Raw genomic sequence first — 24157 nt, 5'->3', positions numbered from 1 at the left:
TAACCATTCTAAAATCAGTGGGACATGGCAGACTTCAATAAATCTTATTCTGGAGTTTAGGAAACAAAGTTGTACCAGCCATAAAGCATAGCTGTTATCTTGTTACTTTTAGAACAAACTCTTTGTCTCTGGATGTTTTTTCTACAATTAGCACAGACCTTGCAAACTGGCAGGCCTGTTTCAATTGGCACAAACTCAGCAGGTTGAGAAAGCAAGCTGAGACACATTTCTTTCTAATGGTCAGGCCAAATCCGGGGTCTGTTCTGGAATCATTCTTTCTTACATTTTCCACAACATAAATGTATTATTTCTTTTAATTCAACACAAGAGATGCAAAGCATTCTCTTTCACACTTCCTCTTCCCACCCCGTTCCCCTGTTCAGAGCAATTCTGTGGGTCCCCTGAAATAACCCCCATTTTGATCTACTTTACTTCTCCCACACCACAACCGTTATCCTAAGTACATGGGTCTTCTTTCTAAGCTCATCGATATTGCTCCTTAGTCATCTGCAGAGGACACTATTGAAAATCGGGATACATTTTCTCCCGAATAACTGAGCATGCTGAACTCAGTCTGGTTAGGAACAAAGACAGACTTCCACATGAAGCTGGTTCTCCTCCATGGCAAAGAATCAGAACTAGGTACCTGGATCAGCATTCAACTTTCATCCCAAAAGACTTGTTTTACAAGACAGACAATATTATATTTCAAGCCCTCTGAGTAGAAATATTGTTTAACTTGCCAATAGAATGCCTATCAATAGTCTCATCTCATTACATTTTGAAGGGCATACACAAGAGATGACCAATCATTTTTAATTGCTGTTTGGATTAAGTAACTATTGCAAACTAAAGATTTGGGATATGACTGTCCCATGACTACAGCCCTCTCTCTTCTTTTCCACACAATTACAACCAGCTTTGTGTTGAATGCATCTCCTGTTTCTGTCCTTATTAACTCAATTACATCATCACCAACTGTATCCTCTGGTATCATGTTGTGGAACAGCTGATAAGTAAGGCCCACATATGCCAGAGTATATACAAAAGCACCAACTACTGTGCTGCCTTAAAAGTGCTGGAAGGACGCTACACTGGCATGGAACAAGGACTTCTTTATAAATATACCATCCCTCCAAATGGACTCTGGGTAAAAAAAAAAAAAATAGAAAAGAACACTTAGTTGTTGCATCTACTCAATGGGTTGTGGGAAGGTTCTATGTGAGTTGCAGGCCTGCTCTGGAGGGGAGGCCTGGGGGTGAGGGTGGTGGAAAGTAAGCATGCCTTGCTTTCACCCTGCAGCAGCAGATTCTGTTCCCCAGGACTGGGCCTGGCTTCCCACTGTGGGCATTGTGATCTGGCATACAAGGTCACAGCACCACTCAGGTTTGAAAAGTGGCTAGGCCAAAACGGAGTGGCACTGAGACCTCATCTGAGTTGCAAACAGATCATTGCAACAATGGGCTAGTACATCAGATTAAAGAAGTGAACCTATAGACACTTTCGTTTTAAGTCCAAGTTGACTGCTATAAAGCCAGTATTTTACACTTATTGCACCTTTTGGGATCTCACTTTACAAAGGCAGGCATCATTCTCCCCATTTTACATAAGACGTGCCCAAGGTCAGAGTTAATAGCAGAACCAGAACTCAAATCTCCTAATTTCCAATCCCCTGCTCCAACCACTATACCATGTACTGACTCCTGGAGTGTGTGCACTGCCTTATTGTTTTGTAAACAAATAGCATTAAGAGTGACAGTAAATTATTTTTTTTCCAATTCACTGCTCACATATTTTAGTGTTATCAGTAACACAGGTAAATCAGTCACTTTATAATGACAGTCTCCCCTTTATTCTTTAGCATCTTGATTTAGTGCAGATATCTTGCTGCAACAAGAACCAGGCATTTGATGCCCGAGAAAAAATGCACAGGAGGAGCTACGATATTATCTTTTGCTGGCTGGCTGTATCAGCAAGAACATTCAGTTATCACCTGTTACTGATACAGTAGAAATTAAATTGCTCCTGTTATATGCTAACTCAGCAATGGTGATCATCTTGTAAATACAAATTCGTATAATATCTAACAGTCAGGAAAGGTGAATGGGAAGATAATCCCAATATGCAAGAATTACTCCAGGACATAGCTAATGTTGTAGGAGGGAACGGAGATTACATGAAACAGTCCTTCTGTCTTGTATTGCAAAAGATTGTCCGCAGATTATCTCCGGTAGCAGGGACAGCAGTAGTAGGGCAGGGATAATGGCCCAGCCAGTGCTTCCTACCATCCCTCCTGGAGAATGAAGACACACTTCTCCATTAGCAGAGACTGAAGCAGCACAACTTCCCAGTATCTGAGCTACCCAAGCCTATACTTAACAGATAGGCTGTTGTCTTGTACCTGGACACTTAGAGGAACACTCCTTGACACCTCCCACCCCCCACCATCAAATGTACAGGGGAAATAGGAAAGAGTTAGTTAATGAGGGAGAATAATGGCTGAGGAGAGTGTAAACAAGTACTCTGGCTAGGAATAAAATTTTAGTGGGTTGTGCTTATATACATATAATTTACACACATTTTACATATTATATAAAGGGCATAGGTTGTGGGGAAGAGAATTTTCATAGTTTATACAATGTTCAAAGGTCTGGTGGAAAAATTTTAGATGCAAATAAGATAGCAAAGACTATATGCATGTGAATGGAAGGCAGGGTATGTAGAAGAGTGATCAATGTCTTCTGAATTTTGAAATTTCAATTTTTAAAAATTACTATGAATATTCCTCTCTCCCCACCACACCAGCTCTAGTAGACATATAATGCAGAGCATACATTAAAACAAGAAATACATATAACTAACCTGAGTACCCATATTATTCTACTGTTGTTTTCCACTCTCCCATTTTTCCTCACCCCTTTGTTCGTAACCATTATTGTATCATGTCAATTTTAGACTATATTCCTTAGGCCAGGGAGAAGGAAAATAGGTCTTATATTTGTAAAGGATATAAACATTTTGGGGCACTGTGAAAGAGTTAATCATAATAATTAAGTATTCTGACACCCAAATCCAAAATGCACAAGTATTTGGTCTCATACTATTTAAAATATAACAAATATACAGTAGAGTAGCAAAAACCGCAGTACATTTTATGCCATATTTCCAAGAGCAACAACAGTTGCCATTATGCTGCTGGAGAAGATGCAACGTTTGACTTCAATCCCATGCACACAGAACAACCTGTTAACTGCCATGCCTACACATGGTTTAAACAGTTTTTTTCCCCTGTGTAGACAGGCTGTTGCATCTCATGCGACTTTTATCTTCTGATTTGTGCAGGGGACAACATAATCTTTACTGATGGACTTCTAAGATTTTGAGCCCATTTCTTATTATTTGCATCACAATATAGTCACTGAAACAAATAATTTGTTTCAAAACCAGCAGGTTTAGATTTAGAAATTTATGTTCCTGTTATTTTCCAAGACTTCATCATAGAGCCAGCTTTGACTAAATTCTTTAGAGTGTTCCATAGCTTCAAAAAGGCGTCTGTATTCTTCTGGGTACAAATTGCCTGTTATAATGTTTTCCGGTATTTCTAGCTCTCTTAACAGTTTACTCCCACTGCCTGGACTCCATGAGCTGAAACACAAGACATTACAAAAAAAAGTCATGTTTTAGCATTTCTTTCAGTTAAAAAGAAAACAACAGTAAGATGCAACACTGGGCACTATTAATTCTTACTCAATTTCAGGCTGTCAAGAATTCCCTCCTGTGACACCAATTGTTTTCTGTGAATGCTGACGATAGGGGCCTCTGTCCATTAAATTCATGAGTTTAATCACAAACTTTTCAGATGGTGAATTTTTCCCTCCATTCATTGTACAACTGAAATAATACAGAACCTAGGGCATGAATGGGTTTAGATTCCAATGTCTGGGGACAATGAAAGGCATGTTTGTTATGAGGGTGAGACAGTCTGAAGGGTTTAATTACACCTCCCTTTTCCCCACTACATGAGGTGATCTGTTTTACTGTACCCACTATCTCTCCCACTCATATTATGTCACTGCTATCAAATTTAGGCCTTGAACATTTCCTACAGATATCTTGACTGCATTTATTTTCAAGGCAAGGAAAAAGTACGTTTATTAATTCACAGTAGCTGCAAATTAAGAAACACAAGGCCAGCTACAGATTCTGGCATTAGCAACTAGTGGAAAGTAAACACACTGTCAATTTGACAATCGACAAGAAAGGAATCTATGATACTCTTTTATACCAGTCTTGCTGAATGAGTTATAGAACTTCATTAGCATATTGCCGGGGGGATTATCCACCCACCGGCAGATTGACTACAAACCACTGGCAACAAATGAAAGAAAAAACAGTTTATTTATTGGAATAGTTAACCAGAGGCTGGTTCTTCTGAGGGAGCATTCATTTCCCATGAATGGAAAGAGAACACTAATAACCACACCACAGGGAGTAAATGGAGTAACAGTGGATAAGAAAGCCTGAATGTCTTACAGTGAGGGGCTAAAAAAATATTGGTAGGCAAAATTGACAAATAATTTAAAAGCTTAATTTATAAATTAGATAGTAGAAAACCACTTTAGGGCGTCCAGTCTGACCCACTGCACTGTGCAATCTATTTTCAACACTGTTTTATTTAGTCTGCTTTTGATTTTGGTATTTTGTACATATTAAACTCAATTTCTACTCAGCTTTATGCTGCATGTATACATAAATCAAATGGAATAGCGAGAGCAGCTATTCAAAGGAAGTTTCCTCTCAGCTAAACCACACATGCATGTGACGTGCAAATGTAATGCTGGCAGATTTATTTTAAAAACAGTGTACACATGTGAATTACTTTTTAAAAGCCATAACTTATTCAGATCAAAACCAATTTTCACCTAAGCACTGAAAGGCATATCTATGACCTAGGGACTATGTCCCTACCAAACTTCAAGTTTCCATCACCTCCTACTGAGGGCTTAGAGCTGTTACAACAACAAAAACACTACCAAATTTTGTTTAGAGAAACATCTTATCCTAGTCTGCCTGTGCTTAAAAACAGCCATTTTTATTTATTCCCTGAGCGAGAACATACGAACCAAATTTCACCTGAAAAAGGAGTTATAAGGTTGAGCAACACTAATAGAGTTGTTGCTGTATGATCAGCCTAAAATTGGTGGTTATTTTGCTAGTTGCAGCTCAACAGTCCAACTTCTCTACGTTGCACTGTGAGTTTGATTGTTCTGGGTTTACTAGCCTTTTGTGATTCAGTTTACACTAGGTTCCCTCTAACTAACAGAAACGCTATTAGAATTGGCATCCCTCCTGCACTCTGCATAATGTAACTTGACACATTTTCCCATTAGGACACTATACCATTAATGATTACTAGGGCTGTCGATTAATCGCAGTTAACTCACGCGATTAATTCAAAAAAATTAATCATGATTTAAAAAATTAATCACAGTTTAATCGCAGTGTTAAACAATAGAATACCAATTAAAATGTATTAAATATTTTGAATGTTTTTCTGCATTTTCATATATATTGTATTCTGTGCTGTAATTGAAATCAAAGTGTATATTATTTATCATAAATATTTGCACTGTAAAAATGATAAATGAAATAGTATTTTTCAATTCACGTCATTCAAGTACAGTAGAACAATCTTTGTGGTGAAAGTGCAACTTAAAAATGTAGATTTTTGTTACATAACTGCACTCAAAAACAAAACAATGTAAAACTTCAGAGCCTACAAGTCCACTCAGTCCTACTTCTTGTTCAGCCAATCGCTAAGACAAACAAGTTTGATTACATTTACAGGAGATAATGCTGCCCTCTTCTTATTTATAGCATCACCAAAAAGTGAGAATGGGCATTTTCATGGCATTGTGAGGTATTTACATGCCAGATATGCTAAACATTCGTATGCCCCTTTTAGCTTCGGCCACCATTCCAGAGGACACACTTCCATGTTGATGACGCTAATTAAAAAAAATAATGTGTGACTGAGCTTCTTGGGGGAGAATTGTATGTCTCCTGCTCGGTGTTTTACCCGCAATCTGCCATATATTTCATGTTATAGTAGTCTCAGATGATGACTCAGCACGTTGTTCATTTTAAGAACACTTTCGCTGCAGATTTGACAAAATGTAAAGAAGGTACCAAAGTGAGATTTCTAAACATAGCTACAGCACTCGACCTAAGGTTAAGAATCTGAAGTCCCTTCCAAAATCTGAGAGGGACAAGGTGTGGAGCATGCTTTCAGAAGTCTTAAAAAAGCAGCACTCCAATGCAGAAACTACAGAACCCAAACCACCAAAAAAGAAAATCAACCTCTTACTGGTGGCATCTGACTCAGATAATGAAAAAGAACATGCGTCGGTCTGCACTGCTTTGGATTGTTATTGAGCAGAACCCGTCATGAGCCTAGACGCATGTCCCCTGGAATGGTGGTTGAAGTAAGAAGGGACATATGAATCTTTAGCGCAGGGGTTCTCAAACTGGGGATCGGGACCCCTCAGAGGGTCGCAAGGTTATTACATGGGGGGTTGCGAGCTGTCACCCTCCACCACAAACCCCGCTTTGCCTCCAGCATTTATAATGGTATTAAATATATTAAAAAGTGTTTTCAATGTATAAGAGGGGGTCACACTCAGAGGCTTGCTGTGTGAAAGGGGTTACCAGTACAAAGGTCTGAGAACCCCTGCTTTAGCGCATCTGGCATGTAAATATCTTGCAATGCCAGCTACAACAGTGCCATGCAAATGCCTGTTCTCACTTTCAGGTGATATTGTAAATAAGAAGCGGGCAGCATTATCTCCTGCAAATGTAAACAAACTTGTTTGTCTGAGCAATTGGCTGAACAAGAAATAGGACTGAGTGGACTTGCAGGCTCTAAAATTTTACACAGTGTTGTTTTTGAATGCAGTTTTTTTGTACATAATTCTACATTTGTAAGTTCAACTTTCATGATAAAGAGATTTCACTACAGTACTTGTATTAGGTGAATTGAAAAATACTATTTCTTTTGTTTTTTTACAGTGCAAATATTTGTAATATAATGAATATAAAGTGAGCACTGTACACTTTGTATTGTAATTGAAATCAATATATTTGAAAATGCAGAAAACATTCCAAAATATTTAAATAAATGGTATTCTATTATGGTTTAACAGTGCGATTAATTGACAGCCCCATTATCAGGGATACAGTTTTTAATCCATATGTAAAGGTGGGACAGTCCCTGTCTGCCCCATTGCAGCCCAGTGTTGCACTGTGGGAGTGCCCACCTTCATTCACCTGCTTAACAGCAGCAGATTCTCTTTAAAAGCCAGGGGCACAGAGTCGCCATCACAAATTAACAGAAGAGCATATCCTCTTCTAATAAGGCTCAGGACAGGAGCAATTCAAACAAACAGTTCATAAGGCCCTCACTTCTGAATCCTGCTTCTGTTCCCACACACTAATTGGACTAGTCTCCTAGAACCTGAGAGGAAAGAACCCATCACCGACCACAGCCTGCATGGCTTCCACTTCCCTCTCTCTGAGCTCCCTCTTCCTGTTTATATAGCCCAGCCCTAGGGCAGGGCAGGACCTCCTCAATTTTACCCCACTGTTGGCTCCAGCCTGTGGTTCAGGGACTAGTGCATGCCTGCACACCACAGTACAATATTTTTAGCTAATTACTTTTCTAAAGTATTTTACTGCAGCATTATGTAGAATGTCTTGTTGAAATTCAGATCTATATACAAACCCAAAAATATAATGGGAAACCTGAATATTTTAAAGAGCATTTACAGAAACAAAGCCAGGTAAAGAACCTTGTTAATAAATCGACAGAGAAGAAAATCTTTTAACATGCAAGAAGCTAGCACAATTTATAAAATTTAATAATTTCCAGACTACTTTATCTCCTGTTCTCTTTTAGAACCAACACACAAACCCCTCTTCTAAACTAGCAACAGAGAGTCCTGTGGCACCTTTAAGACTAACAGATGTATTGGAGCATAAGCATGCATGCATGCATCTGACGAAGTGGGCATTCACCCATGAAAGATTATGCTCCAATACATCTGTTAATCTTAAAGGTGCCACAGGACTCTTTGTTGCTTTTTACAGATCCAGACTAACACGGCTACCTCTCTTCTAAACTAGTTCCATTATATAGTTTCATGTGTTAAAAAATATCCAGCTACAGAGCTGTGGGTTGGCAATGCTGATTTTGACATGCAACTTTGTATTCTCAAATGCATTTTGCAAACATGCATAAGAATATTTTTATGTAAGAAAAAAATACTGGCAAGTATGTCTGCATTTAAAAAATAAATATTTACAGTATGCCATTACTCAGCCCCACAAATGGCAGAGTGATTTTTAATTTGTTGCCAAAATCTTCATTTCCAATCACATAGTATTTTGAGCAACTGTAAACTTATTCTGTATGTATTTGTATAGAATTAAAGGACTACTAAACTGTATCTGGACTGTAAAGAATAATCCTTCAAGAACAAAACACTACTAAATTGTCCTGAACCTTCTGTCATTTGTCTGGTGAAAAATTGTAATATAACTTTTCCATATACTTACTTAAGTCTATCAATTAGTTTAGACTTGCGTTTAGCAAGACACTGTTTTACCATAAGAATAAAGGTAGACGAATTTGTGGTTGTCATGCCACCTGTAAATAAATTCCTCCGTGGGGTCATTCGTACTAAACATAAGTGGTCGTTTGGCAGCAGCTGCAACAACAACAAAAAGTTAATGAAAAAAGGTCATAGTTAAGAATGTATTTCTTTAAATCACAGGGAAAGACTTCTTAAAGTAAACCACTCTTTTAGTTAGCAGAAAAAGGCATAATGAGATCCAACGGGTTGGCAGCTGAAGCTAGATAAATACAGACTAAAAATAATTTTTTAAACAATGAAGGTAATTAACCATTTTAAAACCCTGAAAGTAATTACACGGTGGATATTACATCACTTTGAGTCTCTAAATCAAGACTGGCTATTTTTCTAAAAGATATGCTATAGCTCAAACATAAGTTGTAGGCTTGATGAAGAAATTTTCAGATGAGGTTATTTTGGCCTGTGTTATGCAGGATGTTACATTAAATAATCATAATGGTCCTTTCTGGCCTTGAAAAATCTGAATCTAACTCATATTAATTATCTGTCTTTTGGACAAATATGGAATACTGTGGTGTAACATTTGTTAAGACTGTCCTCTGATCTGAGAGGTGTATGAAGAACTTCTTTTTACCCTTAAAAGATAAAGATAGTTTTGTACTGGCAGAAACAGATATATGAGCCAATAGATCTTTTCCATCTCTAATTCCCCTGACTCTATGAAGTGGTCTTAACGTATCTTATGCAATCCATTTGGTGTGCAGCCATCACTTAAAGTGTCACTTCATATGACCTATACTATAATTATGGTGACATTTGATGAGTCTATAAAGCTGTCAAATATGATATAATCAAAAAATTTAAAGTAACATTCAGTATCACCAAAACCCGAGACCTTTATGGGTTTTATTGCTAAAATCTTAGATTAAAAAGAGACATCATTGGGTAATGTAATATACTGCTGAGTTTTAATACCAAAGTTCTATAAAAATTGATAGAAATGCCTTCATTTTTTTTAAACTTCAGGATTTTGTTTCAATTTAAACATTGTCCCTGGCAATTTAAACTATTATATCTATAGCCCAAATTTTGCATCATTGTGCTAGCATGAGAACATGAATTTGCAACTAAACAGTCTATTTTCATCATCCAACCTGCGTGAAGTACAAATATTACACAAAACATTAGAAGCAAAAGTGGATTTTGATTTTTTTTTTCCAATTCTGTTTTACTAATCTAAAGCGTTATTACTAGCAGGTAACAAAATATATTTTTAAATGAGATGATCCTTAACCCAATTGTCCCTTCAAAAAGTCTCATTTTCTTCTTTTCCCATTTATTCTGTCTTCTGCATTTCTGTCACCTTGGTTAATAAAAAGATACTAGTTGGGTTCAGTTTGACTTTTGTTTATAAATCACAAATCCATTCCTATAATGAAAGGGAATATTTAAATAAAAAAAAATTTCAATTAAATAAAGGGAATTTATTAATTTTCTTATCAAAATTTGTAATGCAATTAAAACCTCCAAAATCTAAAATTTGAGCCCTAAATTGTCTGACAGCATCTCTAACGAAACAGACCATAAGTGTTGATCTTACCGTGCTCTTCGGTATTGCAAGTCCCCTGGTTTTTGAATTAGTCAAAAATGAAGACCAAGGTTCCTGGGAGGGAAAAAAAAAGTTAAAGTTTAAAATATTTTGTCATGGCTTCATAATTTTTTTTAAGTCTTTTTCCAATTATTACACAAAAACGTACTTGTTTCTAAAACTTGATCTAAAATGGGCTGAATATATTGAAAATAAAAACATGAATTAAAGTATTTTAAAAGAGTACAATGGCCCAGATTCAGGAAGTTACTTAAGCATGTACCTAACCTTAAGGATGTGAGTAGCCCTATTTACTTCAGTGGAACTACTTGAGTGCTTAAAGTTAGGCACCTATTTAAGTAACCTTCCTGAATTGGGCCTTAAGCTGCAAAACTGTGGACAAAAGAATTATTTCTCCAGAAAATAGCTCCAGATTTCCAAGTTCTTCCCACCTTTTGAAATATGGTCTTTTACAGCCAAAATTATACATGAACGTTTGTATTGGCTTAATTTCAGCATGAATCCCTTGTATGTCAAGCAACTGCCAATTCATATATGCTATAGTTCTGTCTACAGCTGCCTACTGCTTGTTCATCCTGGATTGGGTCCTTCATGTCCACCCATCTTACACTCTCTTGTGCACAGTGCCTGATGCACCTCTCTGCCAATGGGTTCTGTCTAAGTACTTATCTGGCCCCTATCACTATTGTATCTGAGCATCTCCCAAACATTTATTACTGTATGGTCACAGCCCCTGTGATGTAGGTCAGAAATATTTCCATTTTACAGATGGGAAGTGAAGCACAAAGATCTGAATGACCTTGAACAAGTTCACAATCTGTAGCAGAGGCAGGAACTGAACCCAGATCTTCTAGGTCCCAATGCCAAGCTCCAACCACAAGATCATCCCTCCTCCCTGGTGCCTGAATCCCCTTTTCTACCCCTCAATCCTTCAGTCAAAGCACAAGCCAGAGTCAAATGAATTACGGTACCATGCCTTGGCTACAAGTGGGAAACAGACTTGCTGCTATAAAAGGCAAATGGGTTAGCCGGTGCCAGTCTTTTAGGGGTGAGGAGAGTGGAACAGAACAGAAAGAATCAGTGTGGGTCAGGGGTTTGAGTCAGCAGGAGTTGGAACACACTTCAATCAGCCCACAAAGTAGGAGCGTTATTTCTATTCACTTGATGCCAACCTAAACCTTTCAATAAATACTGAAAAAAGCATTCAGCCAATCTCTAAAAGCCTGAAACACAAAATTGCTTCTGTCAAGAAATTCAAAGTGTCCCGGGGACTTTAAATAAATAAGCCTAGTAGAACTTTTTAAATAGTAGAACCCATTTTAAAGCTGCATTTGTTGGGTTGTTTTTTTTTTAAACCAACCTGTCCATAGTTTAACACTGCTGAGTTTCTTGTTTCTAATTTAGAAAAGAGATGTTCTAAATTTAAAAACCCTAGTTTTAGACCTAAACTAAAAATAATTGTTAACATTTCAATCATATTTGAGTAAAAAAAAATTCTGGGGTAAGAGTGAACAAGTACATTTTATGTCACAAATTCTGAAGACAGAAAGTTCTAAAGAAAATGTTGACAGATCATTGACTATAACGATACCCTTATAAAAGCATTTTCAACACCGAAAACCAAAAATATGTAGTGTTTTAGAAAATTTCATTGTTTACTATAAAAACCATTTAGCTCAGTAATGATAATAGACAGTACAAAATACTCACCATGTGGAGAAGCTGAATTTCACAGGCAGTTTGCCATAGCACACTTAATGCTTGATAACTCCTTAGTTCACCTGGTTTTGCAGTCAATACCTGGCAGAAAAACAAAGTTGAAAAATTAGATTATTTCTGTATCCATTCACTCCAAAATCCTCATAAATGTGACTGGAAAGATTAGACTTAAGTTCTCAAGAGCCAGCAAATTCAAAGTTAAGACTAAAATTTCAAGCCCCACTCACTTAAACTCCAGTCCAAGCTCAAGCTTAGACCTCACACAATATGCACCACACATTATTTTAGGCCTCCCTGCCAGATGAACACATTAGAAACACAGATTCCACCATAAAACCACTTTATTTTGTACAATATTTTAATATTTAAAATTACCTACTTAAACTGCGTAAGAATGTCTATATTAACCTCTTTACTAAGAGAGCAAAAAAGTCTTATGAAAGAACAAGAAAATACTCACTCATTTACTCTACCTCTACAAGAACCAAAGGATTACCCAAATTTGGGATATGTTACTGTTATTGCATAGATTTCATTTTTACATTAAAGCTAGTACCATGCCCAAGAAAGAGGATCACGCAGCCAATCTGTTAAAACAGCTCCAGATGGTGGATTGTATAAATGCCAAAAAGGTTTTCTAAGGCACCTTCATAAGAAACCTGGCAATTCAATTCAATACTACATGTCAAACAACTTCCAGAAAGGAAAAAAAAACCCCCAACATTTCAGTTATTCCTGAACTGAGCAAAGACAGACGTGCATGCATCTATTATGGAGTGATTTCATTTTTAAGTATAGATATAACATGATTTGACACAATGATCAATTGAAAAAAAAAAAATGGAGCTAGATGTGCCCCTACCTAGGGAAGTAGATTCCAACAGTATTTATCCAAGACCGGCATTCAGCTCATATCAGGGTGAGGGGGACATTTTTTGGGGGGGAGGAGGTTACAGAAATTGCACAAAGAGAGTGGTAAAATTAGTGTAAGGAAGTAACACCATAGTGGTGACACTAAAAGAAATGGGCTGCCCTTTTTGCCAATTATTTTATCATTAAAGAAAATCACTGCTGAACTGCAAATTTAGTGGTATTTGAACCTCTTATTGTACAAGTGAATACAAATTAAGTATTTAGAAACATACGGGATAAACATAGGTACACCTAGAAATCCTAATATTTACAGAAATACCTGATATAAATATCAAGATTTAGTGGGTTTTGTTTGTAAAAAGATGAAAATCACAGATGCAGGTCTCCCAGTGGAACATGGTCCCCACTGAAAGAATATATATTACTTTTGCTTAGATGCTCCCTGGAAGAGCATGAGCAGTGGCGCCAATTCAGATATTTCTTGGAGGGAAGGCAAATTCTGGTGTTCCCCCACCTTGCCAGGGACAAGTTCCAGCCCATGCTTGTGTCACCCCCCCTTTCAAGTCCCTCAAACAGGGACTCTTCTCTCGTACCCCAAAGCGCATGAGCTGGTGCCACCAGTAGTTGAATTTTTGGTGGACTCCCCTGCACGCTGCCGTACAGGAACAGACTCCCTGTGTGCCAGGGGCTGCAACACCATATTGCTGAGCCGCACCTCTGTTTGTACAGAGGGGAAGCCAGTCAAATTTCAGCGGCAATACGACCATGCAGCCAGAGCAATGCTCCAGGCCACTCTGGCAGCAGCCATACTGATTTAGTACAGGACCACTGCTTAAAATAGAGGTTCTCAAACTGGGGGTCGGGACTCCTCAGGAGGTCACGAGATTATTACATGGGGGGGTCGCGAGCTGGCAGCCTCCACCCCAAACCCCACTTTTCCTCCAGCATTTATAACGGTGTTAAATATGTAAAGAAGTGTTTTTAATTTAAAAGGGGGGTTGCACACAGAGGCTTGCTATGTGAAAGGGGTCACCAGTACAAAAGTTTGAGAACCACTGGCTTAAAAGGCGTTGGGCCACGCTCCCCAGTTCTCGCCCTGTGACTTACAGAACTTTGGGCAATTGCTAAGACTTTGGCGAGAGGGGGCTTCACTAGATCCCTCTCTTCCAGCACGCAGGGTGGCAGGCCAAATAAAATGATGCCAGGCTGGATGTGGCCCCAGGCCACCAGTTGCCCATCCCTTTCTTTTGTTCTGGTAGTCAACCCCACTCCCCAATAGTTTTCAAAGTAGACTGTTAAGACAGAGTGTTCATTTGTGCAAAGCCAATCTAAATACTAAGCACCAGGGGAGGGGGCTGCATCAACAGAGGTGATCCTAAAGGGAGTCACAGCATGAAAACATCTGGGAACTACTGTTATCGCATTAAAAAATATACAACAGAAGTGTTGGTTTTCCATCAGGCACTAGCATGTCTTCAATATATCTACTTCTACTGACTGTCCCTCACATAAAGAGCACTCTAATTTGTGACACTCATTTCCTTTAAAACAAGCTGTGTTATTACAGACAAACTTTCCTTCAGGAGGAGCAAGCAGCAGAGAGACAGCCTCTCTCCATTTTGTTAGAAAATATCCTTAAGTAAATAAAAGGAAGAACATTTTTAAAGCAACACATGGACAAAATGCCTCTAAACAGAATGTTCTAGAGTTTTCAATGAAGCATCAGCTTCTCTTTATTAATCAGTGAAATCTCTTGTACTTAAACATACCTTGTACTCTTTTTCACTAACAAACATGTTCAGTTCTATTCTTCCATATCTGTATATGGAACTGCGTTCATACATGACAAAGATAAGCTTCCAAAGAGTGTTTCTTTCCTTTTTTTGGGGAAGGAATCCAATAATTTTTACAGGAACATCTGTTTTGAAAATGAGCAAAGGTATTTTTGAATTTTCAAATATGTACTGCACAACCTCAACAAAACTAAAGTGTAAGTTACAAACACGAGAGCAAGCATTATTTTAACCTGAATGTATTTACAAATTTTGTTGTTGCTCAGGTATGGCTTACAGTATGGCCCACCACTGAATGCAGTTTGTGTCTGTCTGAATCTTCATTAAAGAGGTGCAAACAATTGAAACTACATATCCCACCATACACAGTTTTACCTCTTACTAAAATGCCAGACTACTTAAGTAAAATTGAGGATTACCTACTGGGCATGTAGTATCTATGATCTATAATCTGTATTAAAGAAGATAGATTACTCCAATCCGCTTTATACAAAATTAAGCAAACACTTGCCAAACTGCCTCTGAGGCCTCAATTACGTACCCCCAACTTTAGGTTGATTTTCAATTTACCTGCTGTCCAAGGAACTGTCAAGATGCCCAAATTTTCAAAAAGTTTCTCAGAGTACATAGCAGGTGGTTTCATAGATCCACAGCCCAAAGGGTCCAATCTGAAGAAGTCACAATAAACAACTTCTAATTGTCCATGTAGGCTGTTCTCCAGAGACTGAAAGCAATGGTGAAGTTAAAATTTAAGTTTTCACTACCAATAATTTGGACACATCCTATGTATTTTTCCATCCGAAAACAAAACACCTCAATGAATTATCTTTAAAATAAACAGATTCTGTAAATACTAGTTAAAAATAACAAACACTGCTCACAGAGCTAGCTACTGAAATGTTGCATATAGGCCAGCTACTTTTATGATGCAAGGCAGATGTATTTTTTACATATTTAGCATTTGCTCAACTGGAATTATAGAATGCATTATTAACCTTGTGTAACTTTTGGTAAGTTTTTAAAAACGTTTGATTAGCCATATTCATCTGAAGAGCCCACAGCAATTTGTAATTGTAAATTAAGTCTCTTAACACCTAGATGAAAAACAACAACTAAAAATGAAGATACACAAAGAAGTTGAGTAAGTTGCTCATGCCAAGTCGATAGCTGAGCTGGAAACAAGCAGGAATCTTGCCTCCCAAATCTCAGTCTCTCCAAAACAGCAAAAAAAGCTCCAAATCTGTAGACCTCCAGGTCCATGCAAAGCTCCACTAAAATCATGGGCCCAAGAATCTACAAGCCTGGGGTCAACTGCAGGATCCAGGATAAAGGTTTAATCAGGTAAAATAATTACTGAAAGTAGCTAAGAATATTTGTAGAAGCTTCTGAAGGCCACATGAAAACATCTTGCTTAAAAACACAGTCAAGATCATTTAGGTGATTATTAGCCACAAATCTATGTACGTCCTTGTTTAGAGAGACCTCAACTTGATATCCTGCACAAACAGGAGAAACTGATTGGCTATATACGAGAAACAGTGAAAGGCAAAGTGCTATCAAGTGTGCAAAGTAAACAAATTAAAAAAAGAAAAAGATGTTTTCCTACCATCTTTAACTTATATCTATCTTAGGTGTTACTTGTAACATGTAAAAAAATTCAAACAGATGTGTGATTTTAATTTAATTTCTCATTTTCCTATCTCATTGCAAATTTCGGATACCCTTACAAAAAAACATACCTGTAAATCTGGAAGGAAAGCTCTGTCACTCTCCAGAGCTACCACTCGGGCACCTGCATTGAGTAGTGTCCGGGTCAAGACTCCAGGACCTGGAAAAATCATCACTGTTTAGCTCTATCATTTAAAATTGACTCCCAAAGGACATAACTGACACACACGCCTTTCAAGAAGGAGAAAAATAAGTTTACCTAAATATTGGGGGGGGGGGGGGGGGGGGGAGAAGGGGGTTGGGAGAGATTAGATAAAGAATTATGCCCTATGTCTGAAACATGTGAGTAAAGTTAAGCATGTGTGCAAATTTTTTGCAGCATAAGACCTTTAGATAGTAGTCAGACACCATCTCCCACATTTCTCGAGATCTCTACAGTTGTTCTACAATTTTTTCTTCAAGCTCTGACAGTCTAAATGGACCTTCAGTCATGATCCGCATTACTACTGTTTAGCAGCTGAGCAGCAACTGAGAACTGTGTGGTTGTAATGTGAAGAAAAAGGTAGTGTGGATACACTAAGACCATATTTGCTGGACTTGTGATAAGACAAAGTTTTTGAAATAAAAGGTGTGTATGTAGTTCAGTCAAAAACGTTTCTATGATGAAATGTAGCATAGGCCTGGAGCAGCGAACTGCAGCCAGTGGGAGCCGCAATTGGCCAAACCTGCGGACGCGGCAGGTAAGCAAACCGGTCCGGCCCACCAAGGGGTTTACCCTGGCGAGTCGCGTGCCAAAGGTTGCCGATCCCTGGCTTATAGGCAACATAATATACAATACCAAAATAATAACTGAATCAAAATTAATTCCATTTAACTGTTTATGCATATTCAAAATTACTTTTTCTTTTATTAAATGGACTGGTGAGGAAAAATAACTAATGAGGCATCAGCAATCCCTAACCTTTCAACGTTTTCCCCCATGTGGTAATGCCATCAGCCCTACACTTTAGATACTCTGTTCTGAGTTTGGTTTGAAATATTTAGAAAATGTGCAGAACAGGGAAAGGTAATGCCAGCAAAGCCAATGGTAAAGCTCCCTTTCACATCAGTGGGGCAGCATCAGGCACTAACTTATTTCCATAAGGGCTCCAATTGGACAGAGCAGGCAGGACCTGATTGTAACATCACATGCAAAGAACAACCATTAGGACACAGCACCCCACTATTGCACTGCAGTGTCAGCACTTAATATGAGCCCATATCATGGTGTAGATCTTGAAGTTGTGAGTCATAACCTTCCAGCAACGATGCAAGATATTGTCGCATTACTGAAACGGAGCTTTCTAGCATTAAAGCTACTATTAATGAAGTCTGATAATTTCTTTATCCCTCTTCAAGTACCAGAGCTTAAAGCCAATTTTGCAGAGACTTGCAGTAAAATTTAAGTTCTATGCACTGACTTTTCAGGCTGTGCAGACTGCCAACCTAGCCCCAGAATATTAGACCAATTCTGAAGACACTGGACAAGACCCACCACTTCACTCTTTATTCCCAGCATTATGTTTTATGTCGTTTTGATTAGGTCCTTCCAAAAATATTAAGTTCATATTTACGTGTGAACATTTACAAGGTTTCCCTTCATCTAATCCCCCAGGACCATGAGCCACCAAGTCCAACTATCCCCTTAACACAGCGGCTCCTACCCAGCATCAGATGCGGTCAGGGCCCTAACAATAAAAGAGCTGGAGCGCAGTTGCCCCGTTCCCAGACTAACCCCTTGGCTTTCCCTGCCAGGCTGGGGCCATGTCTCGAGGTGGCTCCTCCAGAGCTAACGAGGCCCAGCCGACACGTTTTAAAGGTTCAAACCCAGCCTGCCTGCCGCAGACACCGACAGGTTTTTAAGCAGCACTTAGACAAGCTGAGTTTCCCAGCCCCCTCCTCAGCGACCCCAGCCGCCCCTCCCGCTGGGAAAGTAGGGTCCCATCGGCACCAGCCGCGGCGCAAGAGGGCGAGGTCTGCCCCGGCGCAGCGGGTCCGTGACGGTGTAGCCACACAAAGTGCTCCCGCTCCCGTTTGGCTACCACTGCCCTCTCTCTGCCCTCTCTCTGCCCTTACTTCTGCTAACGATTTGCTACCTCCTCTTTGGGGGGGTTTAAAAGGATTAAGGGGGGCAAATCGCAGCGGGGGGGCTGTCAGGGTCTGAGCAGGGGGCAGAATTTTACTGGCCTGGGGGATTCAAGCTAATGTAGCTAGCGGCAGAAGAGGGGCTGAAGGGCAAAAATCGGTGGTGGGGGGTGAGAGCCGGGGTTAAGCGGGGGAGGGGAGACACTGCCAGACCCCGTGCGGGTACAAAACCCCCGTTTAGGGAGGGGGAGGGGGGGGAACAGTGACCCCGTGGGATGAGCCACCCACTGTGCTCGCTAATCTAGGGGTGTGGGGGGGCAGAGGCTGTTTTTTTGTTCTCACAGGGACGCTGCATGTCAGCCTCGGAGCAGGGGACGGGTTCCTGGGGCTGGGGTCTTAAAGGCACAGGCCTCCAATTCCTAGCCTGTCAAAGCTTAATCAACGCAGCTCCTCTCTATCCTATACAAGTGTTGCAGGGCCAGGGCCGCCCAGACGGGGGGGGCCAAGTGGGGCAATTTTTTGCAGGGGCCCCCACGAATATGTCGGAGGCTGCCCCCGCCTCCGTCTTCCCCCGGTGTCTCAGCGTGCCGCGTCCGGGAGCGGCCCTGGCGCACTGCAGCGCAGTGGCTCCAACGCGGTCCGGGGCCGCTCCTGGTCGCAGCACACTGAGGCTCCAGGAGAGGGGGTAAGCGCCATGGTAAGGTGTGGGCCCTCCCCCCCGACCCCATCCTAACCATCACCATCACCCAGCAACAGCCCATTATGTAATTGCAAATGTATACATACCATTAAAGCATTGAATGTTTTTAAATAATGTATTTCATGTATTTTCAAATTATTACAAATTAATTTTTGAATGTATGTCACTGGTTATTTTTTACATTTCAAAATACATGTTACTATAGTATTGCAACTGTTTTTATGGAAGGGGCCCCCAAAATTGCTTTGACCCAGGCCCCCTGAATCCTCTGGGCAGCCCTGTACACGGCTACGTTACTGATCCAGCCAGGAGACTGAATGCGGTGAAATATTGTACAGACACCCCCTCCCTCCAACTCTGCCTCTCACATTTTGAATATGTAAAAGTGTCTTCTATCAGTTTCTATGCCTATATGAAATCACTGCAGTTCATTTCTCTTATATAACGTGCTGAGTTGCTAACTCCCTCCCAGAGCCCACATGTCTGCACCCCCTCCTGTACCCCAATCCCATGCCCCAGGTCAGAGCCTGCACCCCTCACTCAAACTACCCAAACTACCTATAGCCTGCAACCCTCCTGCACCCCAACTCCATCCCAGAGCCTGCACCCCAAAAAGGGATGGATTAACTTTTTGTGGGCCTGGTGCTAAACATATTTGTGGTCCCCCAGGGGGGAAATGGGGACATGGGGCATGGGGGGCAGAGTCCTCAGAGCGACGGGCTAGCCGGGGGCAATGGGAGATGGGTCATGGCACGGCAGGAACAATCCTGCTCCACCCAGCCCAGTACAATGGCACTGTTTACAAACCGGGAGCTGCCAGACGCACACTGGCCAGCCCGGCCCTGTGCTCCCATCATGCTTCTTCCCCTTCGGGGCGGCCCATGACCCCAAGGGTGATACCAGAGTGGCCCCTTTGGTCGATCTGCTTCCTCCTGGCTAATGTGACAAATTGATCTATTGTACGATTGAGGCGCGCTGTTTCACGTATTTGTGTGTGAGTCCGTGAAAAGGGAGGTAAGCTTTGGGGGTACGGAGCATGCCCCTGAGCCCAAGGTGAGACCAGAGTGGCCCCTTTCATCGATCTGCTTCCTCCTGGCTAGCATGCCCCTGAGCCGAAGGTCATACCAGAGTGGCCCCTTCCATTTTTTCCACTGGCTTCCGCCTTCCTTATTTCCAATGACTTTACCTTTGGATGGGGTTTGTGGTCAAAAACACTCACGGTCTGCTTCCTCCTGGCTAATGTGCCAAATTGATCTCTATTGGTCAATTGAGGCGCACTGTTTCACGTTTTTGTGTGTGAATACGTGAAAAGACCCCCACAAATCCCCATGCCCAGTGCCCTCCCACAGACCACTCTGAACCCCCCCAGATCCTCTCACTGCCCAGTGCCCCCTAGCTGTAGACCCCCCACAGCCCTCCGACAACTGCACAGTGCCCTGCCCCTCCCCGCCCAGAGCCCCCCCGCAGATTCCCTCACTGCCCAGTGCCCCCCACCGCCCCACTGCCACAACTGCACAGTGCCCCACCCAGACCCCTGCACACTTCCCAGTGCCCCAACACACACAGATCTTCCCACCCCTCACTGCACAGCACCCCCCCAGACCCACTAGAGACCTACTCTCCCACACCCTAACCCCCAGCCACAATACCCGGCCCTGATGGGAGGTGACTGTGTCTGCCAGGCTGAGCCGGCAGCGCAGCCACAGCTTGTCCTGGGGCAGGATAACTCTGGCCCTTGGGGGTGCAATCAGCCAGGCTGGCAGTCACGACTGGAACACAGGTATGGAGGGGTATGCGCTGTTTAGGAAAGACCGGGACAAAGGTAAAGGTGGGGGGGGCATTGTATGTCAATAGTGAAATAAGCTGTAAAGAAATAATAGTCGATGGAATAGATAACACAGAGTCCGTCTGGGCAATACTCACACTGGGTAAAAGGACTACTAGAGCCTCTCCGGGGATAGTGCTTGGGGTGTGCTATAGACCGCCGGGATCGACCCAGGATATGGATAAGGAACTATTTAATGTGTTTAGAGAAGTAAATACTAATAGAAACTGTATAATTATGGGGGACTTTAACTTCCCGGATATAGATTGGGGAACAAACGCTAGTAGCAATAATAGGACTCAGATGTTCCTAGATGTGCTTGCTGATCAATTCCTTCATCAAGTGGTAGCTGAACCGACGGGGGGGGGGGGCGGTTTAGGTTTGATTCTGGTAAGTAGTGAGGACCTCGTTGAGGAAGTGATAGTAGGGGACAATTTGGGCTCCAGTGATCATGAGCTAATTCGGTTTAAACTAAATGGAAGGAGTAACAGAATTAAGTCAAAGACTAGGGTTTATAATTTTAAAAAGGCCAATTTTAACAAATTAAGGGGACTGGTAAGGGAAGTGGATTGGGCAAACATATTAATGGATCTAAAGGCAGAAGAAGCCTGGGATTACTTCAAGTTAAAGATGCATGAGCTGTCAGAGGCCTGTATCCCAAAAAAGGGAAAAAGATTACTAAGCAAGAGATTTAGACTGAGCTGGATGAGCGACCGACTCAAAGGGGCGATTAGCAAAAAACAGAAAGCGTACAAAGACTGGAAGAGGGGAGTGATCAGCAAGGAAACTTACCTTAGTGAAGTCAGAGAATGTAGACATAGAGTGAGAAAGGCCAAAGGCCGTGTAGAGTTGGACCTAGCGAGGGGAATTAAAAGCAATAGTAAGAGGTTTTACAGCCATATAAATAGGAAGAAAGCAAAGAAAGAAGAAGTGGAACCACTGAAGACTATTGCCGGAGAGGAGATTAAAGATAATCTAGGCATGGCGCAATATCTCAATGAATATTTTGCATTGGTGTTTAATGAGGCCAATGAAGGTATTAGGGTTACTAGCACCATTTCAGAGGGGCATTCAGGATGGGGGATTACCGTATCCGAGGTAGAAACAAAACTCGAACACCTTAATGGGGCTAGGTCGGGAGGACCGGACGATCTTCATCCGAGAATATTCAAGGAATTGGCGCGGGAAATAGCAGGCCCATTAGCGATAATATTTAATGAATCTGTAAACTCGGGGGTGGTCCCGTTAGACTGGAGAATAGCTAATGTGGTTCCTATTTTCAAGAAAGGGAAAAAAAGTGATCCGGGTAACTATAGGCCTGTTAGTTTAACATCTGTAGTGTGCAAGGTGCTAGAGAAAATTCTGAAAGAGAAACTAGTTGAGGACCTGGAGGTTAATGGCAATTGCGATAAATTACAACATGGTTTTACGAAGGGCAGATCGTGCCAAACGAATCTGATCTCCTTCTTTGAGAAAGTAACGGACTTATTAGATAAGGGAAATGCGGTGGACCTAATATACCTGGATTTCAGTAAAGCGTTTGATACTGTACCCCATGAGGAATTATTGGTTAAACTGAAAAACATGGTGATTGATATGAAAATCCAGAGGTGGATAAGGAATTGGTTAATGGGGAGACTGCAGCGGGTCGTATTGAAGGGTGAACTGTCAGGTTGGAGGGAGGTTACTAGTGGAGTGCCTCAAGGTTCAGTTTTGGGACCCATTTTATTCAATCTATTTATAACTGACCTCGGAACCGATTGCAGGGGTGGGCTGATAAAGTTTGCGGATGATACGAAGGTGGGAGGCGTTGTAAATTCGGAGGAGGATAGGGATATTCTGCAGGGAGACTTGAATGAGCTTGTGAATTGGAGTATCAGAAATAGGATGAAATTTAATAGTGAAAAGTGTAAGGTGATGCATTTGGGGATGACTAACAATAATTTTAGTTACAAGATGGGGACGCATTGGTTAGAAGTAACGGAAGAGGAGAAGGACCTAGGGGTCCTTGTAGACCACCCCCAGGCAGCGACAGCCCTTTTGCACCAACCATCACCATCACCCAGCGAGAGCCCATTATGTAACTGCAAATGTCTACATCCCATTAAAGCATTTAATGTTTTCAAATGTTGGATTTAGTGTACTTTCAAATTATTACAAATTAATTTTTGAATGTATTTCACCGGTTATTTTTTACATTTCCAAATACATGTTACTAGAGTATTGCAACTTTTTTTTAATGGAAGGGGCCCCAAAAATTGCTTTGTATATGATGCAAATTGGAAGAGTAAAGTAAAAAAAATCCCTTTTCACGGATTCACACAAAAAAAAGTGAAACAGCATGCCTCAATCATGCAATAGATCAATTTGGCACATTAGCCAGGAGGGAGCAGACTGTGAGTGTTTTCAACCACAAACCCCATCCCTCCCGTTTCGCAACCATCCTCCCAGAGGAAGCAGACCGGGAGTGTTTTCCACCACAACCCCATCCCTCCCGTTTTGCAACCATCCCCCCACAGGAAGCAGACCGGGAGTGTTTTCCACCACAACCCCATCCCTCCCGTTTTGCAACCATCCCCCCCCCCCAGAGGAAGCAGACCGGGAGTGTTTACCAAACTGCTACGCTGCGTGGCAGAAACCGCTCCCAGTAGCAAAAGGGGAGGGGAGCACTTTGTGGTGCTACACTGGCGCTGCAGGGCCGGGCGCTTACCCGGCTCGCACTCCAGGACGACGGGCTCGGGGCCACGGGCCGGGCCACACTCCAGGCTCGCGTGCACGGCGCGGGCCAGGTCGGGGCAGGCGATGAACCTGCGCAGCGGCGGGGAGGACCGGGCCCTCTCCAGGACCAGCCGCGCCGCCTCGGCCGCCTCCGGGAGCCGCAGCTGGAGCCGGGAGTCCGGGTGCTGCCGCGGCTCCTGGCCCAGGCCGCGCCGGGGAGCTCGGCAGCCGGGGAGGCCACACAGCAAGGGCCGGAGCGCGGCGGCCGCGACCCCCAGAGCCGCCAGCACCGAGCGCCGCCCGGTGAGCCCCGGAGACAGCAACGCGCCCAGCATCTCCGCGCACCGAGTCTGAGCCGCACCCCCACGTGGGTGACCTTCTCGGCCAGTAAACAGGGCAGGACGCAAGCGCCAGGGGCACGTCACTTCCGCTTCCGCCAGCAGGAGGTGGTACACGGTCCCAGTCTCTCTAGCTACC

The 24157-nt window shown here is 41.8% G+C and overlaps 1 protein-coding gene across 1 annotated transcript; it reads right to left on the bottom strand.

Moving 5' to 3' along the window:
* Positions 1 to 1829: 1829 nt before the first annotated feature.
* Positions 1830 to 24137, bottom strand: TFB2M (transcription factor B2, mitochondrial). The gene is made up of 8 exons (XM_034764984.1): positions 23673 to 24137; positions 16385 to 16473; positions 15216 to 15369; positions 14622 to 14770; positions 11971 to 12060; positions 10252 to 10314; positions 8614 to 8765; positions 1830 to 3645 (listed from the first exon to the last, which is right to left on the bottom strand). Exons 1-8 carry the CDS (start codon positions 24013 to 24015, stop codon positions 3459 to 3461), a joined length of 1227 nt encoding a protein of 408 aa, XP_034620875.1. The 5' UTR covers positions 24016 to 24137; the 3' UTR covers positions 1830 to 3458.
* Between the last annotated feature and the right edge of the window lie 20 nt (positions 24138 to 24157).

Source organism: Trachemys scripta, chromosome 3 (genome assembly GCF_013100865.1).
Source record: "Trachemys scripta elegans isolate TJP31775 chromosome 3, CAS_Tse_1.0, whole genome shotgun sequence".
NCBI lineage: Eukaryota > Metazoa > Chordata > Testudines > Emydidae > Trachemys > Trachemys scripta.
This window is presented reverse-complemented; position numbering and strand designations above follow the sequence as displayed.